Raw genomic sequence first — 26495 nt, 5'->3', positions numbered from 1 at the left:
AACTAGGCTCCACAACCAGGAATAAAGGGTTTTATTTATTGGTTGTTTGGTACACTGAACACAAAATACAGACAGATTTTGGCTTAACAGTAGTTTTCAACTGTGAAATTATTAACTGTAAAGAATAATGGCTTAGGGCTCAGAGTGACTGGTGTTGAATATAGAATTTACCACTTACTAGCTCTTTGGTCTTGGACAACTTAATTTCCTCCTCTCTACCTCAGTTACCTTTTCTATAAGTTTGCAATACTAATTTTTTTAATTGAAGTATCACTGATATATAATTTATATATATATAAATATATATATTTATATATATATATAAATAATATATATAATTTCTTATATATATAATTTCTTATATATTTCTTATATATATAATTTCTGCTGTACAGCAAAATGAGTCACTTTTATATATATATATATATATATATATATGTCTTTTTTATATTCTTTTCCATTGTGGTTTATCACAGGAGATTGAATATAGTTTTCTGTGCTGTACAGTAGGACCTTGTTCATCCATTCAATATATAATAGTGTGCATCTGCTAACTCCAAACTCCCAATCCCTCCGTCCCCCACCCCCTTGCCCTTGGCAACCACATGTCTCTTCTTTATGTCTGTGGGTTTGTTTCTGTTTCATAGATAAGTTCATCTGTGTCATATTTTTGATTCCATGTGTAAGTGATATCATATGGTATTTGTCTTTCATTTTCTGACTTACTTCACTTAGTGTGATAATCTCTGACCATCCATGTTGCTGCAAATGGCATGATTTCATTATTTTTTATGGCTGAGTAGTATTCCACTGTATACATGTACCACATCTCCTTTATCCATTCATCTGTTGATGGATATTTAGGTTATTTCCATGTCTTGGCTATTATAAATAGTGCTGCTATGAACATAGGGGTGGATGTATCCTTTTGAATTATAGTTCTATCCAGATATATACCCAGGAAAGGGATTGGTGCATCAGATGGCAAGTGTATTCTTAGTTTTTGAGGAACCTCCATACTGTTTTCCATAGTGGCTGCACCAACTTACATTCCCACCAACAGTGTCGGAGGGTTCCCTTTTCTCCACACCCTCTCCAGCATTTGTTGTTTGTAGACTTTTTAATGATGGCTATTCTGACCAGTGGGAGGTGGTATCTCATTGTAGTTTTCATTTGCATTTCTCTAATAATTAGGGATGTTGAGCATCTTTTCATCTGCCTGTTTGTCATCTGTATGTCTTCTTTGGAGAAATGTCTATTTAGGTCTTCTGCCCATTTTTCGATTGGGTTGTTTATTTTTTTGTTGTTGGTTGTATGAGCAGTTTGAGTATTTTGGAAATTAAGCCCTTATCAAGTGTCATCATTTGCAAATAAAATATCTCAGTCTGTAGGTTGACTTTGGTTTGTAGTTTCCTTTGCTGTACAAAAGCTTGTAAGTTTGATTACATCCCATTTGTTTATTTTTGCTTTTATTTTTATTTTCTTGGGAGACTGACCTAAGAAAACATTGGTACAATTTATGTCAGAGAATGTTTTGCCTATGTTCTCTTCTGAGTTTTATGGTGTCATGTCTTATTTTTAAGTCTTTAAGCCATTTTGAGTTTATTTTTGTGTATGGTGTGAGTATATGTTCTAACTTCATCGATTTACGTGCAGCTGTCAAACTTTCCCAGTACTACTCCCTGAAGAGACTGTCTTTTCTCCATTGTGCATTCTTGCCTCCTTTGTCAAAGATTAACTGACCATAGGTGTGTGGCTTTCTTTCCAGGCTCTCTATTCTGTTCCATTGATCCATTTGTCTATTTTTTGTGCCAATACCACACTGTTTTGATTACTGTAGCTTTGTAGTATTGTCTGAAGTCTGGAAGGGTTATGCCTCCTGCTTTGTTCTTTTTCCTCAGGATTGCTTTGGCAATTCTGGGTCTTTTATGGTTCCATATACATTTTTGGATTATTTTTTCTAGTTCTGTGAAAAGTGTCATAGGTAATTTGATAGGGATCACATTAAATCTGTAGATTGCTCTGGGTAGTATGGCCTTTTTAACAATATTAATTCTTCCAATCTGAGAGCATGGGATATCTTTCCATTTCTTTGAATCCTCTTTAATTTTCTTTATTGATGTCTTATAGTTCTCATGTAAGTCTTTCACCTCCTTGGTTAGGTTTATTTCTAAGTATTTTATTTTTTGGGGTGCAATTTTGAAAGGGATTTTTTTTTTACATTCCCTTTTTTATATTTCATTGTTAGTGTAAAGAAATGCAACTGATTTCTGTATGTTAATCTTGTTTCCTGCTACGTTTCTGAGTTTGTCTGTTCTAGTAGTTTTTGTGTGGAATCTTAGGGTATTCTATATATAATACCGTGTCATCTGCATGTAATGAAAATTTTACCCCTTTCCATCCAATTTGGATATCTTTTATTTCTTTTTCTTGTCTGATTGCTGTGGTTAGGACTTCCAATACTGTGTTGAATAGAAGTGGTGAGAGTGGGCATCCTTGTCTTATTTCCAGATTTTAGCAGGAAGGCTTTCAGTATTGAGTATTATATTGACTTTGGGTTTGTCATAAGTAGCTTTCATTATGTTGAGATATGTTCCATCTATACCCACTTTGGTAAGAGTTTTTATCATGAATGGATGTTGAATTTTATCAAATGTTTTTTCTCTGGATCTATTGAGATGATCATGTGGTTTCTGACTCTTCTTTTGTTAATGTGGTTTATTACATTGATTGATTTGCATATGTTGAACCATCCTTGTTAACTTGGGATGAATCCCACTTGGTCATGATATATGATCTTTTTTATGTGTTGTTGGATTTGGTTTCCTAGTATTTTCTTGGGAATTTTTGCATTTATATACATCAAAGCTTTTGGCCTGTAATTTTCCTTTTTGGTAGTGTCTTTGTCTGGTTTTGGTATCAGGGTGATGGTGGTTTCATAGAATGTCTTTAAGAGTGTTCTTCTTCTTCAGTTTTTTGGAAGAGTTTGAGAAGGATCAGTATAAGTTCTTCTTTGTGTGTTTGGTAGAATTCACCTGTGAAGCCATCTGGCCCTGGACTTTTGTTTGTAAGGAGTTTGTTGTTGTTGTTGTTTTTATTTCTGAGTCTAATTTGCTTCTAGTGATCAGTCTGCTGAAATTATCTATATGTTCTTAATTCAGTTTTGGTGGGCTGTATGTTTCTAGAAACTTGTCCGTTCTAGGTTGTCCAATTTGTTGTCATATATTTGTTCATAGTATTCTCTACTTTTTTTAAATTTCTGAGATATTGGTTATTATTTCTTCTTTTGCATGTCTTATTTTATTTGGTTCCTGTCCTTGGTGAACCCAGCCAGAGGTTTGTTAATTTTGTTTACCCTTTCAAGAACTAGCTATTGGTTTTATTAAGTTTTTCTACTGCTTTTTAATCTTTTAAAATTTATCTCCTCTAAGATCTTTATTATTTCCTTCCTTATGCTGACTATAGGTTTTGTTGTTCTTCTTTTTCTGATTCTTTTAGTTGGTAGGTTGGGGTGTTTCTTTGAGATTTTTCTTGTTTTTTGAGGAAGGCCTGTATCACCATGAGCCATGCTTGTATCACCATGAACTTCCCTCTAAGAACTGCTTTTGCTGTGTCCCATATATTTTATATGGTTGTGTTTTCATTGTCATTTTTCTCAAGGTATTATTTAATTTCCTCTTTAATTTCACTGTTGACCCATTGCTAAACAACAGTAGCATGTTGTTTAGTCTCCACATAATCGTTTTTTTCTCATTTCTTTTTCTGTGGTTGATTTCTACTTTCATGCTGTTGTGGTCATAAAAGATACATGAAATAATTTCTGTACTCTTAAATTTGTTGTGGCTTGTTTTGTGCCCTAGTATGTGGTCAGTCCTGGAGAATGTTCCATGTGTGCTTGAAAAAAATGTGTGTTCTGGTTTTTTTTTTTTTTTTTGGATGTAGTATCAATTAAAAGTCTACTGTTCTATTGTATCATTTAGGATCTCTGTTGCCTTATTGATTTTCTGTCTAGAAAATCTGTCCATTTATGTGAGTGGGGTGTTACAGTCTCCTACTATTATTGTATTCCTGTCAATGGAGTAATCATTCTTAATTCACAAAGTTATAAGTGCATATAAGTGGGAAAAAATATTTTAAATACCCGGTTCAGTGCCTAGCATGTAGAATGTATCTAATGATACTCATTTCCTTTGTCTTTCTGAGCCTTCTTTCTTAGATCATCAGTCTTTCTACTTTTCTTGACTTCTCAGAACTTGGCATCTAATCTGCCTGATAACACTTTCTATTGAGATTTCAGTCCTCGTTCACTATGTAAATTCTTTTTGACTGAGCTTTGATATCTGAACATTTTTTGACTGAGCTTTGGTATTGTCAGCTTTTATGAGAATAATCAGACTTCTAACATATTTACTATATTTAACCAAGAAAAAAGTATATCCATGACTGTTTATGTACAGTATATAATATTTTATTGCATAAAGATGTTTAAAACAAAGTTTCAAGCCTCAAAGGGAAGACCACAGTGGCTCAGGGAAATGATGTGAATTCCCAGAGAGCAAATTAGGCTGACTTGGGACTTAACCCTGTGGCATGTATCAATAAATAATGCCAGATGTGTAAGACTGACTTAAGAATACGCCTCAGGACAGGGCACATTACCATCATTAGATACCTCTTATATTATTTTCCTTTCCTATTCATTATTTCCATTTCATTTCTATCCTCATTATAAGTACTGTGATGGAAACAGAATCTCTCAGATTACCTGCTCAAGAAGTACTTGTGACCCCAGCTGTCAGCACATAGACTCTAACTGTTAATATCATTAGGATCTGACTCAGCTGCAGAGAACCAGGGACCACCCACATTGAATAACCAGTCAGAGCAGGAGTATAAAGACCTGTCCTTTTCAGCTTCCGAAAGACAATTCTTAGGTGTTATATATGTTCCAAGTCTTCCTGTAGACTGGCTAGATTTTACTGGTCTTGCATCATAGACTTCGTCCTCCATCCAAATTTGCTTTCTCTCTCCTTTTTTCACAGGTCTTGATCCCTGCATATCACATTCCATCATGGTATCTGTTTCCTGAGAGCCCAACCTAACACAATAGGCATCAGCTTTAATATTTATGACATATGAAAGTACCTCTTTCCCCAGGCCTCACAAACAGAATGTGTTTTCATGCTTTTTACTTTTAATGAACTGTGGATATTATTGTGTGGAAGCAGGTATCAGGGAATTAGTCAGACCAGCTGCCAAGAGTAAGTTTTCCTAAAGAAAAAAAAAATATGTGTGTATGTGAGAGAGAGCATCTCTCTTCAGCATACTTTTAAAATCCCCTCCCAGTTCAAACTACCAGTTTACAACACGTTATATTTCACACATTCCATTATAAGCCATGGAGACATTAAACTGACGGATGGGAGCATTCTGCTTTCAAATACAAGCTTTTCTCCAATTTGGTTCAGCAGCATCATCCCAGATATGTATGACTTACCATTGAGTGAGCTTGAATATTTTTCCATATATTTGAGGACAAATTTTATATGTATTTTTGTAAATTATCTGTTAATGTATTTTTTCCATTTCAGTATCAGTTTTTTGAACCTTTGTCCCTCAATTTTTAAGACCTCTTCAAGATCTTATTTTCATTTCCTTTGAATATATACTCAAAAGTTGGATTGCTGAATCATATGGTAGTTTTAATTTTATTCTTCTCCATATATTGTGCACCTTTTCTTAATAACATCTACTAAAATGTCCATCATTTCACCACTTAATTATGGAGCTTCATTAATAATATATCAATTTCTAATACATGGATTTTTAAAAATTATCTGCTTGTCTATTTGTATATTTTCAGAGCACACTACAGAACATTAAATTATCTAGAAAAAGGATTGCTATGATCTTATAGTTTACATTTAGTATGGGATTGATGCTCTCCCATATCCCATTCATTCTGTAGTAGACCTGTCCAGTAGAACTTTCTGCAACATTGGTAATATTCTATATCTTCACTCTTCAATACAAGATTCATTAATCACATATGGCTATTGAACAGTTGAGATGTGGCTTAGTATGGCTAAAAAACTAAGTTTTTAATCATATTTATACTTAATTAATTTACTCTAATTCGTAGAAGTCCAGTGTTGTTAGTGGCTACCATATTGGACAAAGAAATTCTGTAAGATAAGTAACAGTGAGAGATAGAAACATTTTAATGTTTTGTACTTCATAGGTATCATTTGTTTTCTTTTTTTTTTTTTTTGCGGTATGCAGGCCTCTCACTGTTGTGGCCTCTCCCGTTGTGGAGCACAGGCTCCGGACATGCAGGCTCAGCGGCCATGGCTCACGGGCCCAGCCGCTCTGTGGCATGTGGGATCTTCCCAGACCGGGGCACGAACCCATATCCCCTGCATTGGCAGGCGGACTCTCAATCACTGCGCCACCAGGGAAGCCCCATAGGTATCATTTTTGAACTAGGATTTTGAACTAGAAACTTCTCTCTTCGAGTGTTCTGTATTGTATCCCATATCTTTCTTTCTGCTCATGCTGGAAAGTATATGGCATCTTGTGCAGAAGAATGGAAGAGTATTCTAAAGAGAATAGAGAAATTTAGGAAAAGTGCTATTACATTTGGCTTAAAACACTCAGTTTTTACTCTCTCTAGTTTGATGTCAGATCTGATTCCTTTTTCAAAAGAAGTATCTTCCAAGATGACACAACCTTTGTTTTCCTTTCTATTTATTGTTTGTGTGCATATTTTTGAGCGTGTAGTATAATAAAAAGTAAAAAAAAAAGGATAATTATTTTAAATGTGTTCTAAAACATTGTTTTTAACTTATCTGCTAAATTTAAAAATACAGTGATTGTAGTGATAAGCCTTTTGATCAGTGTTCTCCCCACCTAATGCTCAATATTGTTTTATTATTTTTTATGATCATGAAGTATTCTGGTGATTTTAAAGTCAGCAGGAATTAATAGCTGAATCTTATTATACATTCTGTTACTAGTTCCAATTTTTTTTTATCTGTTTCTTAGGAAACTAGACAAAATAGTTCCCTCTCCCAATTCATAAACTTTTTTTGTAGATACTCAGTGACATAGAAGGAGTACAAATACTCAATTAGCTTTGGCTATCTGTGTTTGGACCTTTGTGCATCTATTAAATGTTATCTTTTCATTCTATGGCAAGAATTTAAAAGTTCTGGACCTGAAATGTTGAGAGAAGGCATGATCTTTCCAGTCTTCTGATTTTTCATTCATCTCTGTGTCTTCACCACCCAGAACTACATGTCCATTTTTGCATTTTCTCCAAGGAAATGTGTGTGGCTGTTGGATTTTGTGCATCTTTTTAAATCTTGTATTTGCGTTGGACACCACCACTTTCACTTCCTTTTCCACACTGATTTTTCTCGGGATACTTCTTTTTTATCATAGCATCACACAAAACTCAGCTTTGCAAAAATATAGACATATCGAAGACATGGAGCACAATCAGACGTTAAAACTGCCAACTACCTGAAGCTTGTTAGTTCAAAGTGTCTGACAGATGTCATTGTGTTTCCCTTCTTTAGATTTCTTGAATGTTCCAAGATGTTCACAAACTCAGAGTTTTCATTTGCTCTTCTTGCTACTTGGAATTCTTCCTGTTCTTCTTCACATGCTGGCTTGTTCTCTTAGCCCATGTCTTCTGCTTAAATTTACAAAGCATTTTTAACATACCATGGGATTCACTTAACTGAAAATTTTATCTAAAATTTTTGAATATATGTTCATAAGTGAAAAGAACTTTGATTTCTATTCTCATGCTTTTCTTATGGTTCTGAAATGAATGCTACACAAGCTTAAAAAATGCAGTGTGTATTACAATGGGTTTATATAATCCTTGTGTATTAGGTGAAATTCACCAGGGAAAAAAAAAGGAACACGTAGGACTAAGGAATTTTAGGGTGGTGTGGTGACATTTTAATTATTTTATTAGTTACTAAAAAGTCAGTAGCTGATTCATGATTTCTATTTTCCTGTAAATTTTTGTATTTTATATTTTTACGTAAATGCTTTCCTTTCAAATATATTTGCAAATTTACAGTGATTAAATTTCTTATATTCTTTTATCATTTTATAAATCTCTGATATGTCAGAAGCTATTTTACATTTATCCTGAATTTTGCTCACTCTTATTTTCTTTCTTTTTACCTTTATTAATGCTGCCAAAGATTTATAAATCATACTAAGCATTTTAAAGAACCAGCCTTGTTTTTTTATATTTTTGCTATTGTCTACTTCCCTATATAGTTCATGGATTTACTCACACAAATATACCTCAACAGTTTCTAAGCTTGCTATCTTTATTCCACTCTTATTATTTCAGAAGAATCTGTTATATTTACACATTAATCACTACCACAGAACTAAAAAAATCTGTCACAGTAACAAGTGTCCTTCGTCTTGCTCAACATAAGGGGACATTTTCTATACATCCTCTTAACCAAATATCTCACTATAACTTACACTCTTTTCTTCTTTTCTGATCCCTTTACACTAAAATCCTAATTACATTTATCTATACTATCGTCCCTATTTTGTCTTCTCTCATTTTGCCTTGATCCCATTCCAGTAAGAATTTTGACCCCATTAGAATGATGAAATATACTTTGTCAGTGTCAACAGTGACATATCACTATATTCAAGGTCAAGTTTCAGTTTTCATCTTACCTGGTTGTAGCTATTGATACAATTGCTCATTCTTGAAGCACATCCTTAGCTTGGCTTCACAGATGCCACTGTCAGTCCTCTAATACTAACCTTATCTCTTAGTTGGTTTACTTGTTTCTTAATCTATGTGAAACCATGCCCTCAGGGTTAAAAATCCCTTTCTGAAGCCATGCCCCATAGTGTTAACAGAAACTGGTGACCTACGGAAATCCTTGAGCTTGTCTTACAGAACAGCAAATAAGGGAACAGCTGGTTAAAAACCCCTCTGTTTGTAATACAGCAAAACTGGCTGAAACTGGGATGGAACCAGTGTGTCTGAACCAAGTCTGCACAATAGACTTGCTTGTCTATAGATGACCTTTTGATGTCACAGCGCCAAGTTCCCCCACATGTTTAATACCAACTCCCAAAATTTGCACATGTGACCCATGAAGAGGCATGAAACCTGCTTGTAACCTGTGTATAAGAACTTAGCAGCACTTCCTGGAACTTTGTATCCAGCTGCTCTTTTCCTTTCTTTACCACTGCAAAACCCTAACCCTTAAATATCCACCTCACTTGCCACCATGGAGACGGATTTGAGCCCTACCTCCTGTCTTACCAATCAACTTTGCAATAAGGCTTTTTCTTTTCTTAAAAGCCGGTGCCATAGTATTGGCTTCTATGTGTGTCAGGCAGTGAGCCCTTTGCTGACATGTACACATGTAGTAATACTAAAAATTACTCAAGTCTAATGGCTGTACATTTATTCGTGTGCTAATAATTGCCTACATTTATTTTCCTTAAATTCAGGCTCATATTCATTTCCTATTCAGTATCTCCAGTTTACTATCCAATAAACTTCTCATACTCAACACATTCTAAGTCATTCTCTGATCTTTTCCAACCCGTGGCCCCAGCCTGTTCTGTGTATAGACTTCGTCATCTTAGCAAATTTCTCTACTCCTCATCCAGGTGCTCAGGACAAAAAACATTATCCAAATCCAAAGACTTGAATATAGAAAAACATAGTTTAACAAATTAGGTCTATTATGTTTTAGAAAGTTTCATAAAAGTAGAAACCCTTGAAAATGCAGGTTGCTTATAGTTTGGGGAAAACACATTAACTTTTTTATAACACAAACAAGGCAAAACTTTTGACCTAAAAATAAAAAGAATATTATGTTTTAGAAGTACTCATGTATTACGTATTTTAAAGTGCTGGGACCAAGTATAGTTTCATAAAAGGAGTAATAATTTGGGCCAGGATGACATGAGGGGCTTTTCCTTTGACAGGGCCATAAGAATTTATGTTTTTCCCAAATGCAGCAAGATTTTGGCTATGTTTATATAGTAATAAATTCAGTTTTGTCTTCTATGTGTAAACAGATATTAAATATCCTAATATCAGTAAAAGCTATCTAAAATACTGCCTGAGCTCAGGAAGACAGCCATAACTTGAAAATTTAGTAGAACTTCCTTATTATAGCATAAATTTTTACTTTAAATTTAAATAATAAGCAAAGTCAACAAATTAACGATACTGAAGGGACCAAACAGATGGGAATCTATAAAGTAGCTATAAAATATTAATTTCTGTATTACTCATAATCTCTAGTTCTGGCTCTATTTCTATTAAATTTCACTACTTTTATGTAATTATAAAGTAATTACATGAAACATGCAGTTGTGGGAAATCACTGGAGCCCAAGTGATTATGTTTCTAATCAAGAGGAAGAGCGTTAAGAAGGCATCATTTCATATATTTGAAATTGTGGCAAAATATAAAACTGGCTAGAATCCTAATTTTTCAAAATGTTTAACAATCTAATATATTGACAAAATTTTACAACCTTTTAATCTAAAACTAGTCATGAAATGAAACTCAAAACTTTACTCAGTACTAGGCTTTTTTCTGCCACAATTCTGTAGTAGACAACCTCTAAGATGGTCCCAAATAATCCCCACCCTGTGTTTTTCAAGTTCTTATAAATCCTCTCCCCCTTGTGTGTGGGCTGATTTTAGTGATGCACTTTATTTATTTATTCATTTCTAATGAACACAGCAAGTGATGGGATGTTATTTCTGGGATTAGGTTTCAAAGTACTTTGACTTCTGTCTTGCTCTTCCTTCTCTCACTTTCTTACTCTGATAGAAATCAGTTGACATGTGAGATGCTCTATGGAGAGGTGCACATGGCAAGGAACCGATGTTGCTGGCCAGTACCCGTGAGGGCCTAAGTTCTGCCAACAATTCTGCTTGTAGGTGAAACTTCAGATAAGCAGCCTTGTGAGAGACCCTGAGACAAAACTAACCTGTGCCCAGATTACTAACCCAGAAAAACTATGAGAGAATAATTATTTGTTATTTTAAGCCACTAATTTTTTGGAGTAATTTATTATGTAACAATAAATAACTAGGATAAATCCCAACAGAGGTAGTATTTCCATCTCTGCTTTTAATCTATAAATTCAGGATAAATAACTTTGTGATGCTTCAGGTAATATTATCTATAAATTATTCACTAGTGTTTGTTCTGTGGCATGTAGTTCATGATCAGTAAGTATCATTAAAATTCACTAAAGCAAAAAGCATATGTTATTTAGATTTAAAACTAGGAGGGACAAAGTTTTACCTTCTATTAGGCAACAATTCTTCTGAAATGTAATGTTTATGTATGACATTTAAAGGGCTGGGTCAGTATATGTTTCAGAACTGGTTAAACTTAAAGAGTAGACTAGTAGAAAGTTTTAAAATAAACACTTAGTGACACTATTAAGCAAAAATTGGATAGGGGTGAAATTGTATTACTTTTAGGATGAACATAATAAACGCCTTTCTAATTAGAAATTTTGTTTTTTTCCCTAGTATTGATACATTTTGAGATTGTGTGGTTTATTTATTATATACACACAAAGGGTGGAGAGATATTGAGAGAGAGAGTAAAAACAAAATAGGATGAGATTTGACTTTCAAAATAAGTTAATCATTACAGGATAACATTAACAAAGGTGTGCAGTACCATATATATATATTTTTAATTGAAGTATAGTTAATCTACAATGTTGTGCTAATTTCTACTGTATAACAAAGTGACTCAGTTTTACACATATATATATATTCTTTTCCATTATGGTTTATCCCAGGAGATTGGATATAGTTCCCTCTGTTATACAGTAGGACCTTGTTTATCCATTCTAAATGTAAGTGTGCATCTACTAACTCCAAACTCCAAACTACCACTCCATCCCTTTCCCTCCCGCACTCCCACTTAGCAACCACAAGTCTGTTCTCTATGTCTGCGAGTCTGTTTCTGTTTCATAGATAAGTTCATTTGTGCCATATTTTAGATTCCACATGTAAGTGATATCATATGGAATTTGTCTATCTCTTTCTGACTTCATTTAGTATGTAATTTCTAGTCTCATCCATGTTGCTTCAGATGGCATTATTTCATTCTTTTTTATAGCTGAATAGTATTCCATTCGATATATGCACCATATGTTCTTTATCCATTCATCTGTTGATGGACATTTAGGTTTCTTCCATGTCTTGGCTATTGTAAACAGCACTGCAATGAACATTGGGGTGCATGTATCTTTTTGAATTACAGTTTTGTCTGGATATATGCCCAGGAGTTGTACTGCTGGCTCATATAGTAATTCTATTTTTAGTTTCCTGAGGATCTTCCATACTGTTTTCCATAGTGGCTCCACCAACAGTGTACAAGTGTTTCCTTTTCTCCACACCCTCTCCAGCATTTGTTATTTGTAGACGTTTTAATGATGGCCATTCTGACCAGTGGGAGCTGGTACCTCATTGTAGTTTTCATTTGAGGATTTCTCTAATAATTAGTGATGTTGATCGTCTTTTCATGTGCCTACTGGCCATCTGTATGTCTTCTTTGGACAAATGTCTATTTAGGTCTTCTGCCCATTTTTTGGTTGGGTTGTTTATTTTTTTGTTGTTGAGTTGTGTGAGCTGTTTGTATATTTTGGAGATTAAGTTCGTGTTAGTTACATTGATTGCAAATATTTTCTCCCCTTCTGTAGGTTTTCTTTTTGTTTTGTTTATGGTTTCCTTTGCTGTGCAAAAGCTCGTAAGGTTGATTAGGTGCCGTTGGTTTATTTTTGTTTTTATTTCTATTGCCTTGGGAGAGTGACCTAAGAAAACATTGGTACAATTTATGTCAGAGAATATTTTGCCTGTGATCTCTTCTAGGAGTTTTATGGTGTTATGTCTTATGTTTAAGTCTTTAAGCCATTTTGAGTTTATTTTTGTGTATGGTATGAGGGTATGTTCTAACTTCATCAATTTACATGCAGCCGTCCAACTTTCCCTGCACCACTCCCTGAAGAGACTGTCTTTTCCCCATTTTATATTCTTGCCTCCTTTGTCGAAGATTAATTGATGGTAGGTGTGTGGGTTTATTTCTGGGCTCTCTATTCTGTTCCATTGATCCATATGTCTGGTTTTGTACCAATATCACACTGCTGTTTTCATTACTGTAGCTTTGTTACTATAACTTTGTAGTATTGTCTGAAGTCCAGGAGAGTTTTGCCTCCTGCTTTGTTCTTTTTCTTCAGGATTGCTTTGGCAATTCTGGGTCCTTTATGGTTCCATATATATTTTTGGATTATTTTTTCTAGTTCTGTGAAAAATGTTATGCATAATTTGATAGGGATCACATTAAAACTATATAGTTCTTTGGGCAGTATGGCCATTTTAACAATATTAATTCTTCCAATCCAAGAGCATGAAATATCTTTCCATTTCTTTGCATCCTCTTTAATTTTCTTTATAATGTTTTATAGTTCTCAGCATATAAGTTTTTCACGTCTTTGGTTAGCCTTATTCCTAAGCATTTTTTTTTTTTTGGTGCGATTTTAAAAGGTATTGTTTTTTTGACTTTTACTTTCTGATATTTCATTATTATTATAAAGAAATGCAATCAATTTCTGAATATTAATCTTGTATCCTGCTACTTTGTTGAATTTATTATCAGTTCTAGTAGTTTTTGTGTGAAGTCCTTAGGGTTTTCTTTATATAATATCATGTTATCTGCATATAGTATCAATTATACCTCTTCCCTTTCAATTTGGATACCTTTTATTTCTTTTTCTTGTCTAATTGCTGTGGCTAGGACCTCCAATACTGTCTTGAAAAGAAGTGATGAGAGTGGGCATCTTTGTCTTGTTCCAGATGTTAGTGGGAAGGCTTTCAGCTTTTCACCATTGAGTATTATATGGCTGTGGGTTTGTTATGAATGGCTTTTATTATGTTGAGATATGTTCCCTCTGTACGCACCTTGGTAAGAGTTTTTATCATGAAGGGATGTTGAATTTTGTCAAATGCTTTTTCTGCATCTATTGAGATGATCATAGATGTTACACTGATTGATATGCATATGTTGAACCATCCTTGTTAACTTGGGATGAATCCCACTTGGTCATGATATATGATCTTTTTTATGTGTTGTTGGATTTGGTTTGCTAGTATTTTGTTGGGAATTTTTGCATCTATATGCATCAAAGATATTGGTCTGTAATTTTCCTTTTTGGTAATGTTTTTGTCTGGTTTTGGTATCAGGGTGATGGTGGCTTCATAGAATGTCTTTGGGAGTGTTCTTCCTCTTCAGTCTTTTAGAAGACTTTTAGAAGGATCGGTACAAGTTCTTTTTATGTTTGGTAGAATTCACCCTTAAGCCATCTGGTCCTGGACTTTTGTTTGTAGGGAATTGTTGTTGTTGTTGTTTTTATTACAGAGTCTAATTTACTTCTAGTGATCAGTCTATTCAACTTATCTATATGTTCTTGATTCAGTTTCAGTGGGCTGTATATTTTTAGAAACTTTTCCCTTTCCTCTAGGTTGTCCAATTTGTTATCATGTAATTGTTCATAGTATTCTCTTTTTTTAAATTTCTGCATTATTGTTTATTAACTCTCCTTTCACATTGCTTATTTTGTTTATGTGGTTCCTCTCTCTTCTTGGTGAGCCTAGCTAGAGGCTTTTCAATTTTGTTTAGCCTTTCAAAGAACCAGCTCCTGGTTTTATGATTTCTTTCTATTATTTTTTAATCTCTTATTGATTTCCTCTCTAATCTTTACTATTTCCTTCCTTCTGCTGACTGTAGGCTTTGTTCTTCTTTTTCTAATTATTTTAGGTGACAAGTTAGGTTGTTTGAGATTTTTCTTGTTTTTTGAGGAAGGCCTGTATCACTATGAACTTCCCTCTAAGAACTGCTTTTGCTGCATCCCATAGATTTTGTATGGTTGTGTTTTTTTTGTCCTTTGTCTCAAGGGTTTTTTTTGTTGGTTTTTTTTTTGCGGTACGCGGGCCTTTCACTGCTGTGGCCTCTCCCGTTGCGGAGCACAGGCTCCGGATGCACAGGCTCAGCAGCCATGGCTCACAGGCCCAGCCGCTCCGCAGCATGCGGGATCTTCCCAGACTGGGGCATGAACCCATGTCCCCTGCATCGGCAGGTGGACTCTCAACCACTGCGCCACCAGGGAAGCCCTCAAGGTATTTTTTAATTTCCTTTTTGATTTCCTCATTGACCTATTGGCTTTTTAGTAGCATGTTGTTAGTTTCCACGTAATCATTTTCTTTCCTGTGGTTGATTTCTAGTTTCATGCTGTTGAGGTCAGAGAAGACACTTGAAATAATTTCTATACTCTTATGTTTTTTGAGCTTAGTTTTGTACCCTAGAGAATGTTCTATGTGCATTTAAAAAGAATGTGTATTCTGGTGTTTTTTTGGATGTAATGTCCTGAAAATATCAATTAAGTCTAACTGTTCTATTGTATCATTTAGGATCTCTGTTGCCTTAAGATTTTCTGTCTAGAAGATCTGTCCATTGATGTGAGTAGGGTGTTAAAGTCTCCTACTCTTATTATAGTCCCATCAATTTCTCCCTTTAGGTCCATTAGTATTTTTTTTAATGTATCTGGGTGCTCCTTTATTAGATGCATATATGTACAGGTGTAAAATCCTCCTCTTGTATTGATCCTTTCATCATTTTAGTTTCCTTTATCTTTCTTTATGGCCTTTGTTTTAAAGTTTATTTTGTCTGATATGAGTATTGCGACTCCCACTTTCTTATCATTTCCATTTTCATGAAATATCTTTTTCCATCCCATCAGTTTTAATCTATATATGTCCTTTACCCTAGGTGGGTCTCTTGTAGGCAGCATATTGTAGGCTCTTTTTTTTTTTTTTTTAAATCCAGTCGGCCAGTCTTTGTCTTTCTATTGGACAATTCAGTCTGTTGACATTTAAGGTAATTATTGATACATCTGTATTTATGGCCTTTTTAAACCTTGTGTTACAGTTGATGCTGTTTCTTCTTTGTTCCTTTTTTTGTGTGTGTGGTTTGATGATTTCCTTTCATTTTATGCTTGTATTCTCTTCTTTTTTTGTTTTTTGTCTGTTTTTGATTTGTGGTTACCCTGTTTTACAAGTATGTTAACCCCTTCCAATATCTGCTTGCTTTAGACTGATAGTCATATAGGCTCAAACAGATTCTGGAAAAAAAAAAAATTTTTTTTTCTTACTCCCCTTGATTTTGATATCCTTTTTTACATCTTCACGTTTATCCTTTTGCTGTTCCTTGGGTTTTTCATCACTTTCACAAGTAAGTTTTTTTTTCTTTTTTTTAATATGTATATTGTCTTATTTAAGTGATTTATTTTCCAATTGTGACTTCTTCTTTCCTATATCTTCTTGCTTCTTTTCTATTTAGGAAGACCTCGCAGTATTTCTTTTAGAATAGGCTCTGTATTGCTGTATTCTTTTAGTTTTTGCTAGTCTGAGAAATTCTTTATCTCTCCTCCTATTCTAAATGACAATCTTGCTGGGTAGTATATTGTAGGTTTGCAGATTTTTCCCTTACAAGACTTTAAATATATTTTGCCATTCCCTTCTGGCCTGCAATATTTTTGTAGAGAAATCAGCTGGTAGCCTCATGAGGGTTCCTTTGTAATTCTTTGTTTTTCACTTGCTGCCTTTAGAATCTTCTCTTTATCTTCAACTTTTGCCATTTTTATTATATGTCTTGGTGTAGGTCTGAGTTCATCTTGTTTGGGACCTTCTGCTCTTCTTGTATCTGGATATATGTTTCCTTCTTTAGGTTTGGGAAGTTTTCAGCCATAATTTCTTCAAATACATTTTCAATCCCCTTTCCTCTTTCTTCTCCTTCTGGAATCCCTATTATGCATAGATTGGCATGTTTTATATTATCCCATAGGTCTCTTATATTGCTTTCTTTTTTTTTTCATTTTTCTGTCTGCTGTTCTGATTGTGTAATTTCCAGTATTTCTACTTCCAGATCACCTATTCTTTCTTCTGCATGATTAATTCTGCTATTCATTGCCTTTATCTCAGCTTTCTTCTAGGCAAATGAATTTTCTAATATTTTTTGGCTCCTGCTTATAGTTTCTAGTTCCTTTTTACAGTAATCTACATTTCTGTGATAGCCTTAATTCCTTCAGTATTTTCTTTACCTCCTCTTTTGAACTTGGTTTCTATTAGACCAAAGAGGTCTGTTACATTGTTCTTTCAGGGGTATTCTCTTGGTCTTTTAACTGGGAATGGTTCCTCTGCTTCTTCATTTTACTTATATTTCTTTTACTTTGTGAGTTTAGGAGAAACAGTTATCTACTGTAGTCTTGGAGGGCTATTTATATGCCGGAGTGTCCCAGAGTAGCTTATGTGGGTATAATATTTTTTTGGTGCAAGGGCTGCTTTTAGTTTGGATGCTTGCTATCTCTTCCTTTAGCACGTACTGGCCATTATCCCCTTGAGTAGGGGGTGTGCAGGTGCGTTGCTCTTGCAGGCTCCCAGGAAGGCGGGGGCAGAGACTGGCACTGGCTCATGGGACCCTTGGCAGTGGCAGAGGTCTGCACTTGCCTCTGGAGTCTGAGATGGCAGCAGCGGCTCGCGCCTGCCCCTGGAGCTCTTGTAGGCAGTACCCTGCCACTTGAGAGTACATACATGCAGAGAAAGAAGCTCCTATGGTGGTCCTGCCCCTCTCCTCCTGTGCACCCCAACAATGGCACCTTGCTTCTCTGCCAGGCCTATGCTTCTTCCTGTACTCCCTTCGTTGGGGTGCACCACACCTCAGCTCCCTCAGGCTGTCTCCACATAGCCAACCTCAGTCCTTTCCCCAGGTCTGCTCCAAAGCCAGAGCCTCAGCACCCAGCCCCCGCCTGCACAAGCACAGGAGCGTCTCAGGCTGGGGAGTGCAGGGCTGTGGCACCAACCATCTGTGCAGGTGTCTCTCTGCTTTCCCCTCTGCAAATTGGTTGCACTCCTCTTCTCTGAGGCTTCAAAGCTCCCCCCTGCCATCCTGTCCTGGCTGATTTCTCCACCAGTGAGGGGACTGCCCAGTGTGTGGAAATCTTTCCTCTTTCACAGTTCCCTCCCAGGGGTGCAGGTCCTGCCCTGATTCCTTTCTCTTTTTTTCTTTTTTCTTTTGTCCTACCCAGTTATATGGAGATTTTCTTGTCCTTTTAGAAATCTAAGGTCTTCTGCCAGCATTCATTAGATGTTCTGTGAGAATTGTTCCACATGTAGATGTATTTGTGGGAGAAGGTAAGCTCCATGTTCTACTCCTCCGCCATGTTAATCTGATTCCTGGCATATTTTTTTTCCTTTGTGACTTATTTTATTGAAAGTCAACTAATCATAGTGGCTGTAATGAGATATAAATACAAACTACTTGGAGAATTGGTTTCTGTTTTTAATGCATGCCTTAAACCCTCAATCAGTGAAGATATATTTCATGACCTATAATTCTTCCCTCTAGGAGTCTATCCACATTTAAATTTCCACATTTTACTTTTTAGTACCTGCTATGTGTCATAAATTTATTTTGTGACTTTACGTGTCAAGAACAAATCTTCCTAACTTACAGCTTTGGTTTATATAAGGAGTTCAAAAGGCTGTCATCTATTTTAATGTTTTTAGTGATTTTCTTTTTTCTTATTTTTAAATGGTTAAATAATTAAACCAGTTCATAATATTATGTGGAAAAAATAGGAATAAATTGTACAAATGTCACCATAACAAATACAAGGTAATGAATTCTCATGTATATATCTTCGTTATATTTTTAAAATATCTTTATATTTTGGAAGAGGCACTTTATTATGAATTTCATCAGTACTAGTCACATTTATACTTTCACATCTATACTAAACATATCACCTACTTACAAACATCTACTTTTTTAGTTCTACAAATGATAATGTGAGCCTAAAGGACAAGGGCTTTTGAGTGGTAGAGGTTGAAATTGAACCCACTTCACCTGCTCTCAATTCAGTGCATCTTATGCATGGCTCATATTGTACGTTTTATTATCTGTCCCAGTAAGTCTCAGTAGTTGAGAACCTAATCATATTTTTAGTAGAAAAGCATATAGGGGATGGAGAAAAGAACACTTGCCAAGAATTTGTATTTCTAGCTTTATTGAAATATAATTAACATGTATTATACATGTATAAAACCTAATCATATTTTTAGTAGAAAAGCATATAGGGGATGGAGAAAAGAACACTTGCCAAGAATTTGTATTTCTAGCTTTATTGAAATATAATTAACATGTATTATACATGTATAAAACATTGTATAAGTTTAATGTATGCATCATGTTGATTTGATACACATATATATTGCAAAATGATTGCCATCATAGCATTAGTTAACATCTCAGTTATTTCTCATAATTACCATTTCTTTTTGTGGTGAGAACATTTTGGATCTACTCTTTTAGCAACTTTCAAATATATAATACACTGTTATTTTGTATAATCACCATGCTGTACGTTAGATACCCAGGACTTATAATTTAAGTTTGTACCCTTTGAATAACATCTCCCCATTTTATCCATTCCCCAGTCCCTGGCAACCATCAGTCTACTCTCTGTTTCTACAGGTCCAGCTTTTTTTGATTGTATAAGTGATACCATACAGTATTTTCTTTCTCTGTCTGATTTATTTCACTTAACATAATGCCCTCAAGGTGCATCTCTGTTGTGCAAATTTCAGGATGTTCTTTTTATAGCTAAATAGTATTCCATTTTATATATATACACACCATATCTTCTTTATTCATTCATCCATTGATGGGCACTTAGATTGTTTCCACATCTTAACTACTGTGAATATTGATGCAGTGAACATGGGTGTGCAGATATCTCTTTAGAATCTGTCTCATTTCCTTTGGATATATACCCAGAAGTGGGATTGCTGGATCATATGATAGTCCTAGTTTTAATTTTTTTTTTTTTTTTTTTTTTGTGGTACGTGGGCCTCTCACTGTTGTGGCCTCTCCCATTGCGGAGCACAGGCTCCGGACGTGCAGGCTCAGCAGCCATGGCTCATGGGCCCAGCCGCTCCGCGGCATGTGGGATCTTCCTGGACCGGTGCACGAACCCGTGTCCCCTGCATCGGCAGGTGAACTCTCAACCACTGCGCCACTAGGGAAGCCCTTAGTTTTAATTTTTTGAGGAATCTCCACACATTAAAAGATACATACTCATGTAGCTGGAAATTAAGTTTTTTTTAAAAAATGGGGCATTTAATGTATACTAGATAATTTCCAAGTACTTAAAATCATTAACTCATTTAATCTTCACAATAACCCCATGATATGCATACATATATTTTGTATGATTTGCAGATGAAGGGATACCGAGAATTTAAATAACTTGCCAAAGGTCACCACGTTATTATATTGCAGACACTTTGAGCCTAGCACTATGGTTCCAAACCAATGATCTTAATCATTACACTGTATTTATCATTCTTAAGCCTGCTAATTTCAGGGCAACATGTTTGATAGTCTGAATAAACTTCAGGCTCAAATAAGCCAATTTTTTTTTTTTTTTTTTTTTTTGTGGTACGCGGGCCTCTCACTGTTGTGGCCTCTCCCATTGCAGAACACAGGCTCCGGACGCGCTGGCTCAGCGGCCATGGCTCATGGGCCTAGCCACTCTGCGACATGTGGGATCTTCCCAGGCTGGGGCATGAACCCGTGTTCCCTGCATCGGCAGGCGGACTCTCAACCACTGCGCCACCAGGGAAGCCACTAAGCCAATATTTTTGTTTAATTTTAAAAATTATTTTGGCTTATGTGCTCTTGTTATAACCAAGAAACTGAGAATTACTCTAAATATCCTGATTATGGGTTTAGAATCCTGTGCATTTTATGATTATGTTCATTCTTTCAAATTCACAGCATCTTAAAATAACAACAATTAAAAAAACCCCACAAAACCTGTGAATGCATTTTACAAACACAACTTAGGAAGTTGGGCTACTATTTTCCTCTGTTTAAATCTTTCTGGGCTGCTGATTAGAACAATATGGTTTAGGGTTTTCCCCCTAAGGATTAGGAAGCAATTAGTCCTAATGTGAAGGAATGACAGTCAATGCACATTGCATATGGGAAACATAGGATTTAATATTTGTCCTTGATAAATACAACTTCCTACTCAGTATTTCTGACATAGTTTTACAATGTTATTTGTAAAAAAACTTCTTAGGGCTAGTGACTACGGGGTTTGTTACCAAACCAAACTTTGGCCTACTCACCAGACGTGGAAAAAAGCCAATCTACTGACACCGGGTTGTGAAGGAAAGTACAGTGTTGATTGAGGGCACCAAGCAAGGAGAATAGGCAGTTTGTGCTCCGAAGACCTGAACTCCCTGATGGATTTCAGGGAAGGGTTTTTTAAAGACAATGTGATCAGCTCATGCACAATTCTCTGATTGGTTGATGCTGAGGTAACTAACAAGGTGCTGTTTCAGGGATCTCAGACACCAACCTTCTGGTTCCACCTGGCCTGGGGTCTTTGTGCTGGTGGTCAGCATGCAGTTAACCTCCTCTGCTTGGTAGGGGTTTTAGTATCAGCAAAACAACTCAAGGATATGACTCAAGATATTATCTATGGCCCTTGAGAAGGAACTAAAAGGTCCTTGACTTTGTTTTATGGCTAAACTATTATTTTGTCTTGCTTGACTGCTTTCCTTTATTTTTGCATTTGCTCACTTCTCTGATTAAATTTGCTCTTTGTAACTCATGGAAGGCAGAGGAGGCTAAAACTTTCTACAAACAAGAGCTGGGGGATCTAAGGTGGGGGAGGTTGTCTGTCCCCAAGAGGGCCCTGCAGGGTCCTGCTTGGTTTCAGTTTGAATAGTTTCCTTTTATGTATGTAAAACTGAGACCTTTGTATTTTAAAATATTAGTGCTAAATTTGAAGGAGTTGACATTTAGATAACTAAGGAGGGAATGTTTCCAGCAAGACTGGGGTCAAATTCTTCTTAGACTAGACTGTTTCACATAGAATGGAGCTGCCAGTGGAAGTCTAATGTGAACACATGGCATTTAATTTCCATGAAAGTTTCAATATTCTGAGTAAAATGTGGCTATGAGTAAAATAATAAAATATAAGTGGAATAGCATTACAATAGTACCCTACTGGGTTTCAGCCACCAACAGTGGAAGGGGCTGTTCCAAGAGCATATGTCTTTTTGGCAAAATTCAAAGGCAGCTGCTCTGGTTAGTTTCATAATGCTCGTGAGATTTCCATTTGATTATAGAAATGATGTCTGCCCTCTGTTGCTAGGCCTGTCATTTTGCATTTGCCCTACCTGTGATGTTATTTGTTAAACTGCTTTTAATGAGAAAAAATACTTCCTGAGAAAAGCTTTAGCAACCCGCATATATTCTTTTTCCATATCTCATCCTTATTTGTATTCCCAACATGATGGATGACAACAGTTGCAAACTCATAATATGATTGTTCTTATCATGCCATGGTCTCTTGTAAATGCTGTCCTTTTTTGAGGTGGTGACCTGTTATATTTCTCTCTGCTGTCCAATTATTTTCTTGTAAAGGACTGATAAGTTAAATATGTGCCTGCTGTTTTTCTCTCCAAGAGCAGTTGCTCCTTTTTACAAATATTTAGAAACTCTGGACTTCCGTATCATAACAAAATGGAAGACCTACTAATATTTTAATCTCTAAAAGTGAGATGCTAAGAGTCTCTGTACACAAATCTTAAATATGTATACATACAGTGAAGTATGTGCAAATTACTGAGACAGTAAATCTGGCTGGAATTGCTATTTTGTCATTTTTTGCTGATTATTTGGGCAGTATACATAGGATTTCTGAGTTTCAATTTACTCATCTGCAAAACATTGAGACAAGTTAACATATATGTTGAGAAAATATAATATGCAGATATATATTAAAATTTCTACATACAGAAAATAGGTGTATTAATCTGACATTAGTATTTCCCTGAGGACACCAAAGAAGTACAACTGACTACTAGGTGAGGAATATCTTATTTAAGTGATTTGTCTTTTGAAGAACACTTTCTATCAATGTAACTCATTCTAGTTATCTAAAAAAAGTTTCTTGTGGAAAAATTATCTCTTGAAATATTTGTTTTGTTCTGGATTCACAATTTTTCTGTGACAAAAGGAAAACATACAGGACAGATTACAATTTATAAATAAAAGTCAGTAAAACCAGTAAGGATTATAGTACATTACTCAAAAGAGAAAATAGTTGGTTATGGAAATTGAAAGAGCAACACAGGTGCAGAAGTTAAGTGGAAATTATGCAGCCAAAATTTAAAAGAAACATTCAAGAAGTATTTGAAAATGAAGGATTGTTATGGCAAATCAGAGTACCAATAAGAGTATGATCAGTGAACTAATTATATTATGTAAATTAAAGCATAATGAGTAAAAGAAGCTTCTAAAGCTTCTTATTTTCAAATAATGTAAGAGGTTGAGAGAACGGAGCCCAGGCCGCTCATCAGGCCTGTGGCTCGGCTTCTGAGGCGGGGGGAAGCCAGGTGGGCCGGAACCCAAGCCCTCTCAGCCCCAGACTCCTGCCCGGCAGGAGGAATCTGGGAAGAGGCGGATGCAGGCGCCTCCTCCGGACGCGTTGCTAATGATGGAGGAGGACGCCTAGGTGCTGCTGAGGCCTGCTTCGCAGTACAGCCCCTTCGCCGGGAGAGTTTCTTTAAAGTGCAGAGCTCACCCCTCACCATCACCCCCGCGAGGTGAAACTGGTCGACGGTGATGGACTAGAGTTCAGGAAGCGCCATTCTGGACCAGCATTTGGCATCAACAGCATTTTATATCAGCATGGCTTATATCCATCCGAAACCTTTACTCGAGTGCAGAAATATGGACTCACCTTGCTTGTAACTACTGATCCTGAACTCATAAAATACCTAAATAATGTGGTGGAACAACTGAAAGAATGGTTATACAAGTGTTCAGTGCAGAAATTGGTGGTAGTCATCTCAAATATTGAAAGTGGTGGGGTCCTTGAAAGATGGCAATTTGGTATTGAGTGTGACAAGACCGCAAAAGATGACAGTGCCCCCAAAGAAAAGTCTCAGAAAGCTATCCAAGATGAAATTCGCTCAGTGATCAGACAGATCACAGCTACAGTGACATTTCTGCCACTGTTGGAAGTTTCTTGTTCATTTGATCTCTTGATTTATACAGACAAAGATTTGGTTGTACCTGAAAAGTGGGAAGAGTCAGGACCACAGTTCATTACCAATTCTGAAGAAGTTCGTCTTCGTTCATTTACTACTACAATTCACAAAGTGAGTAGCATGGTAGCCTACAAAATTCCTGTCAATGACTGAGGACGAGCTAAGGACAGTAATGTACTTGTATTCTCAAATGTGGTTTTCCTGAAACCAAATCAACTTCAGTTGATATATTTCATTGGTTAATTTTTAGATGGGGAAAACTTAACATTATACTTTACTGAAGCTGTGCATAATTGTTCCATTCCTTGGTACCTGTTTCACTTTCCATATGGCTGATGTAAGTTATTGCACACTGTTCCAAAGGGAACTAGCAGATTTCATTAACATTGTAATGTCAATTCCTTTGAAGATAGTACTGTAGATGGAAAAACTTTTGCCATAAAAATAAATGTCTTTCTAAATCAGACCTTTTGGTCAAGCAGCTTGACTCAGAATGTACAGAAATATTTAAATATAAAATAGAGCAAAAGAAATATGAATATTCAGAATATTTGTTTAGATCCTGAAAGTAACTAATGATAGTCCATAAGTAATAAAATATTGCTCTTATTAGGTCCTTTTGCCATTTATTTCATTTGTATAGTTTCCATATTGAAAAATTTTCCAATTATTTGATTTTAATTTATATAACTTGAACCCATGAAGCTATGGATATTCCTACTGTTCAAATTGCTATGATACCAAACTTTTAAGAATGTCCTTTTATGTTTCATAAAATCAAGCTTTAAATGACAATGATGAAATAAAGTTAAATGTGTATGTTTTAAGAAAAAGAAAAGGTAATCTTTGGTGGCTTATGTGAAATGATGTCATTAGTGCATAAAATATTCAGAGTATCACATCCCTGCAATTAGCAGTTATGTTGAATATTTTTTATTTACCCTTTCCAATCCATTTTCCACCTTTCTTCAATCTACTCTGTGCCCTGGTAATGCCAACTTCCATGGAATAAATAATTAGAACTCCCTTACCCACATCTAGTTGTGTTTAGCAACAGGGTTTGTTTGGCATGGTACAGAGGATAGGAATATAGCAAAGTCAGAACATGTTATCTGCCCAGCTCCTTCCCTGCCATGTTGTGGGTTCCTCCCCTAGACCTCAGCCCTCAGCTTCTGTTGAGCTAAGTATTCTGAGCATGTATATGCAAATTGGGAGAAACTATTTGTATTAATGTAATTATTGTATTATCCCAACTATGCTAAACTAGTTCAGTATATGTAAACCTAGAAACAATGCCATAACAACTTAAAAAAGTAAATAATGTAACAACAAAGTATCAGAAAGAGAAATTAAGGAAACAATTCCATTTAACTTTGCATCAAAAAGAATAAAATACTTAGGAATAAACCTACCTAAGGAGGCAAAAGACCTTTACTCCAAAAACTATAAAATGCTGATAAAAGAAATTGAAGACAACATATTTTCCATTATAGAATGGAAAGATCACAAGTTTTATATTTAACACACCAAAGGGTAAATTGTTACTGCAGTATTTACTTCCTGGGTAATTTTCATGTCCATTAACCTCAGTTTTCTAACGTGTAAGATAGTTTTGATAATACTAACTTTTCGTAATAGTTGTAAAGACATCATTTGAATAGGATTTAAGAATATAAGACAGCTGGTTGGAAAGCACTGTTTTGGTGTACAGTAGGAAGCCCCTATGCCTGAGACACCTAGGATCCATTTTACTAAAAATAACTTTTAACGAAATTACTTAAAATTTATTAGTTTTTCACATTTCTCTTTTTATTCCTTCCCCTTGCAAAAATTATGTTTCTATAATCTTGTGTTTGATATGTTTTACTTTCTTGTTATCCTTTAAATCTCTGAACAGTCATCATTTTTCCTCTAAGTATAACTTTGACTATTTAGAATTGCTTTGATGTATGCAATTCAAATTTTGATTCATTTACTCCCAGATTTTCGTCCAAGAAAAATTGTTTTTTGAAAGGCAGAATTTTTTTGGCGATTAGTTTTTTTTCTCATTTTAAATTATATTTATAGATTAAACACAATTATATGATTCTATTCTGTTATAGCAGTCATATTATTCGGTTTTGACTTACAATTTATAAACAAAAACCAATATGTAATAGAATTTCCAATCCCATTCACCAGTCAAAATAGAGCTAAATCATTTCTGAATCTAGGATATCTAGAAATGGAGTTATAACTCTAGCTTTCCAGTAATTAAACTTCAT

The 26495-nt window shown here is 35.4% G+C and overlaps 1 protein-coding gene across 1 annotated transcript in view; it reads left to right on the top strand.

Annotated features, from left to right (window-relative positions):
• LOC309960722 (mitotic spindle assembly checkpoint protein MAD2A-like) overlaps positions 1 to 24384 on the top strand; it is a gene marked incomplete at both ends in the record, with an annotated part of 68310 nt that extends 43926 nt beyond the window's left edge. Inside the window, one exon of the mRNA XM_082837666.1 lies at positions 23785 to 24384. Within this exon, the coding sequence (XP_082693792.1) occupies positions 23785 to 24384 (600 nt within the window). The remainder of the gene's footprint in view (positions 1 to 23784) is intronic.
• Between the last annotated feature and the right edge of the window lie 2111 nt (positions 24385 to 26495).

The sequence above is a fragment of the Leucopleurus acutus genome (genome assembly GCF_964270905.1).
Source record: "Leucopleurus acutus genome assembly, chromosome: 4".
Lineage (NCBI taxonomy): Eukaryota > Metazoa > Chordata > Mammalia > Artiodactyla > Delphinidae > Leucopleurus > Leucopleurus acutus.
Note: the sequence above shows the minus strand (reverse complement) of the source record. Positions and strands in the feature narration are given on the sequence as shown.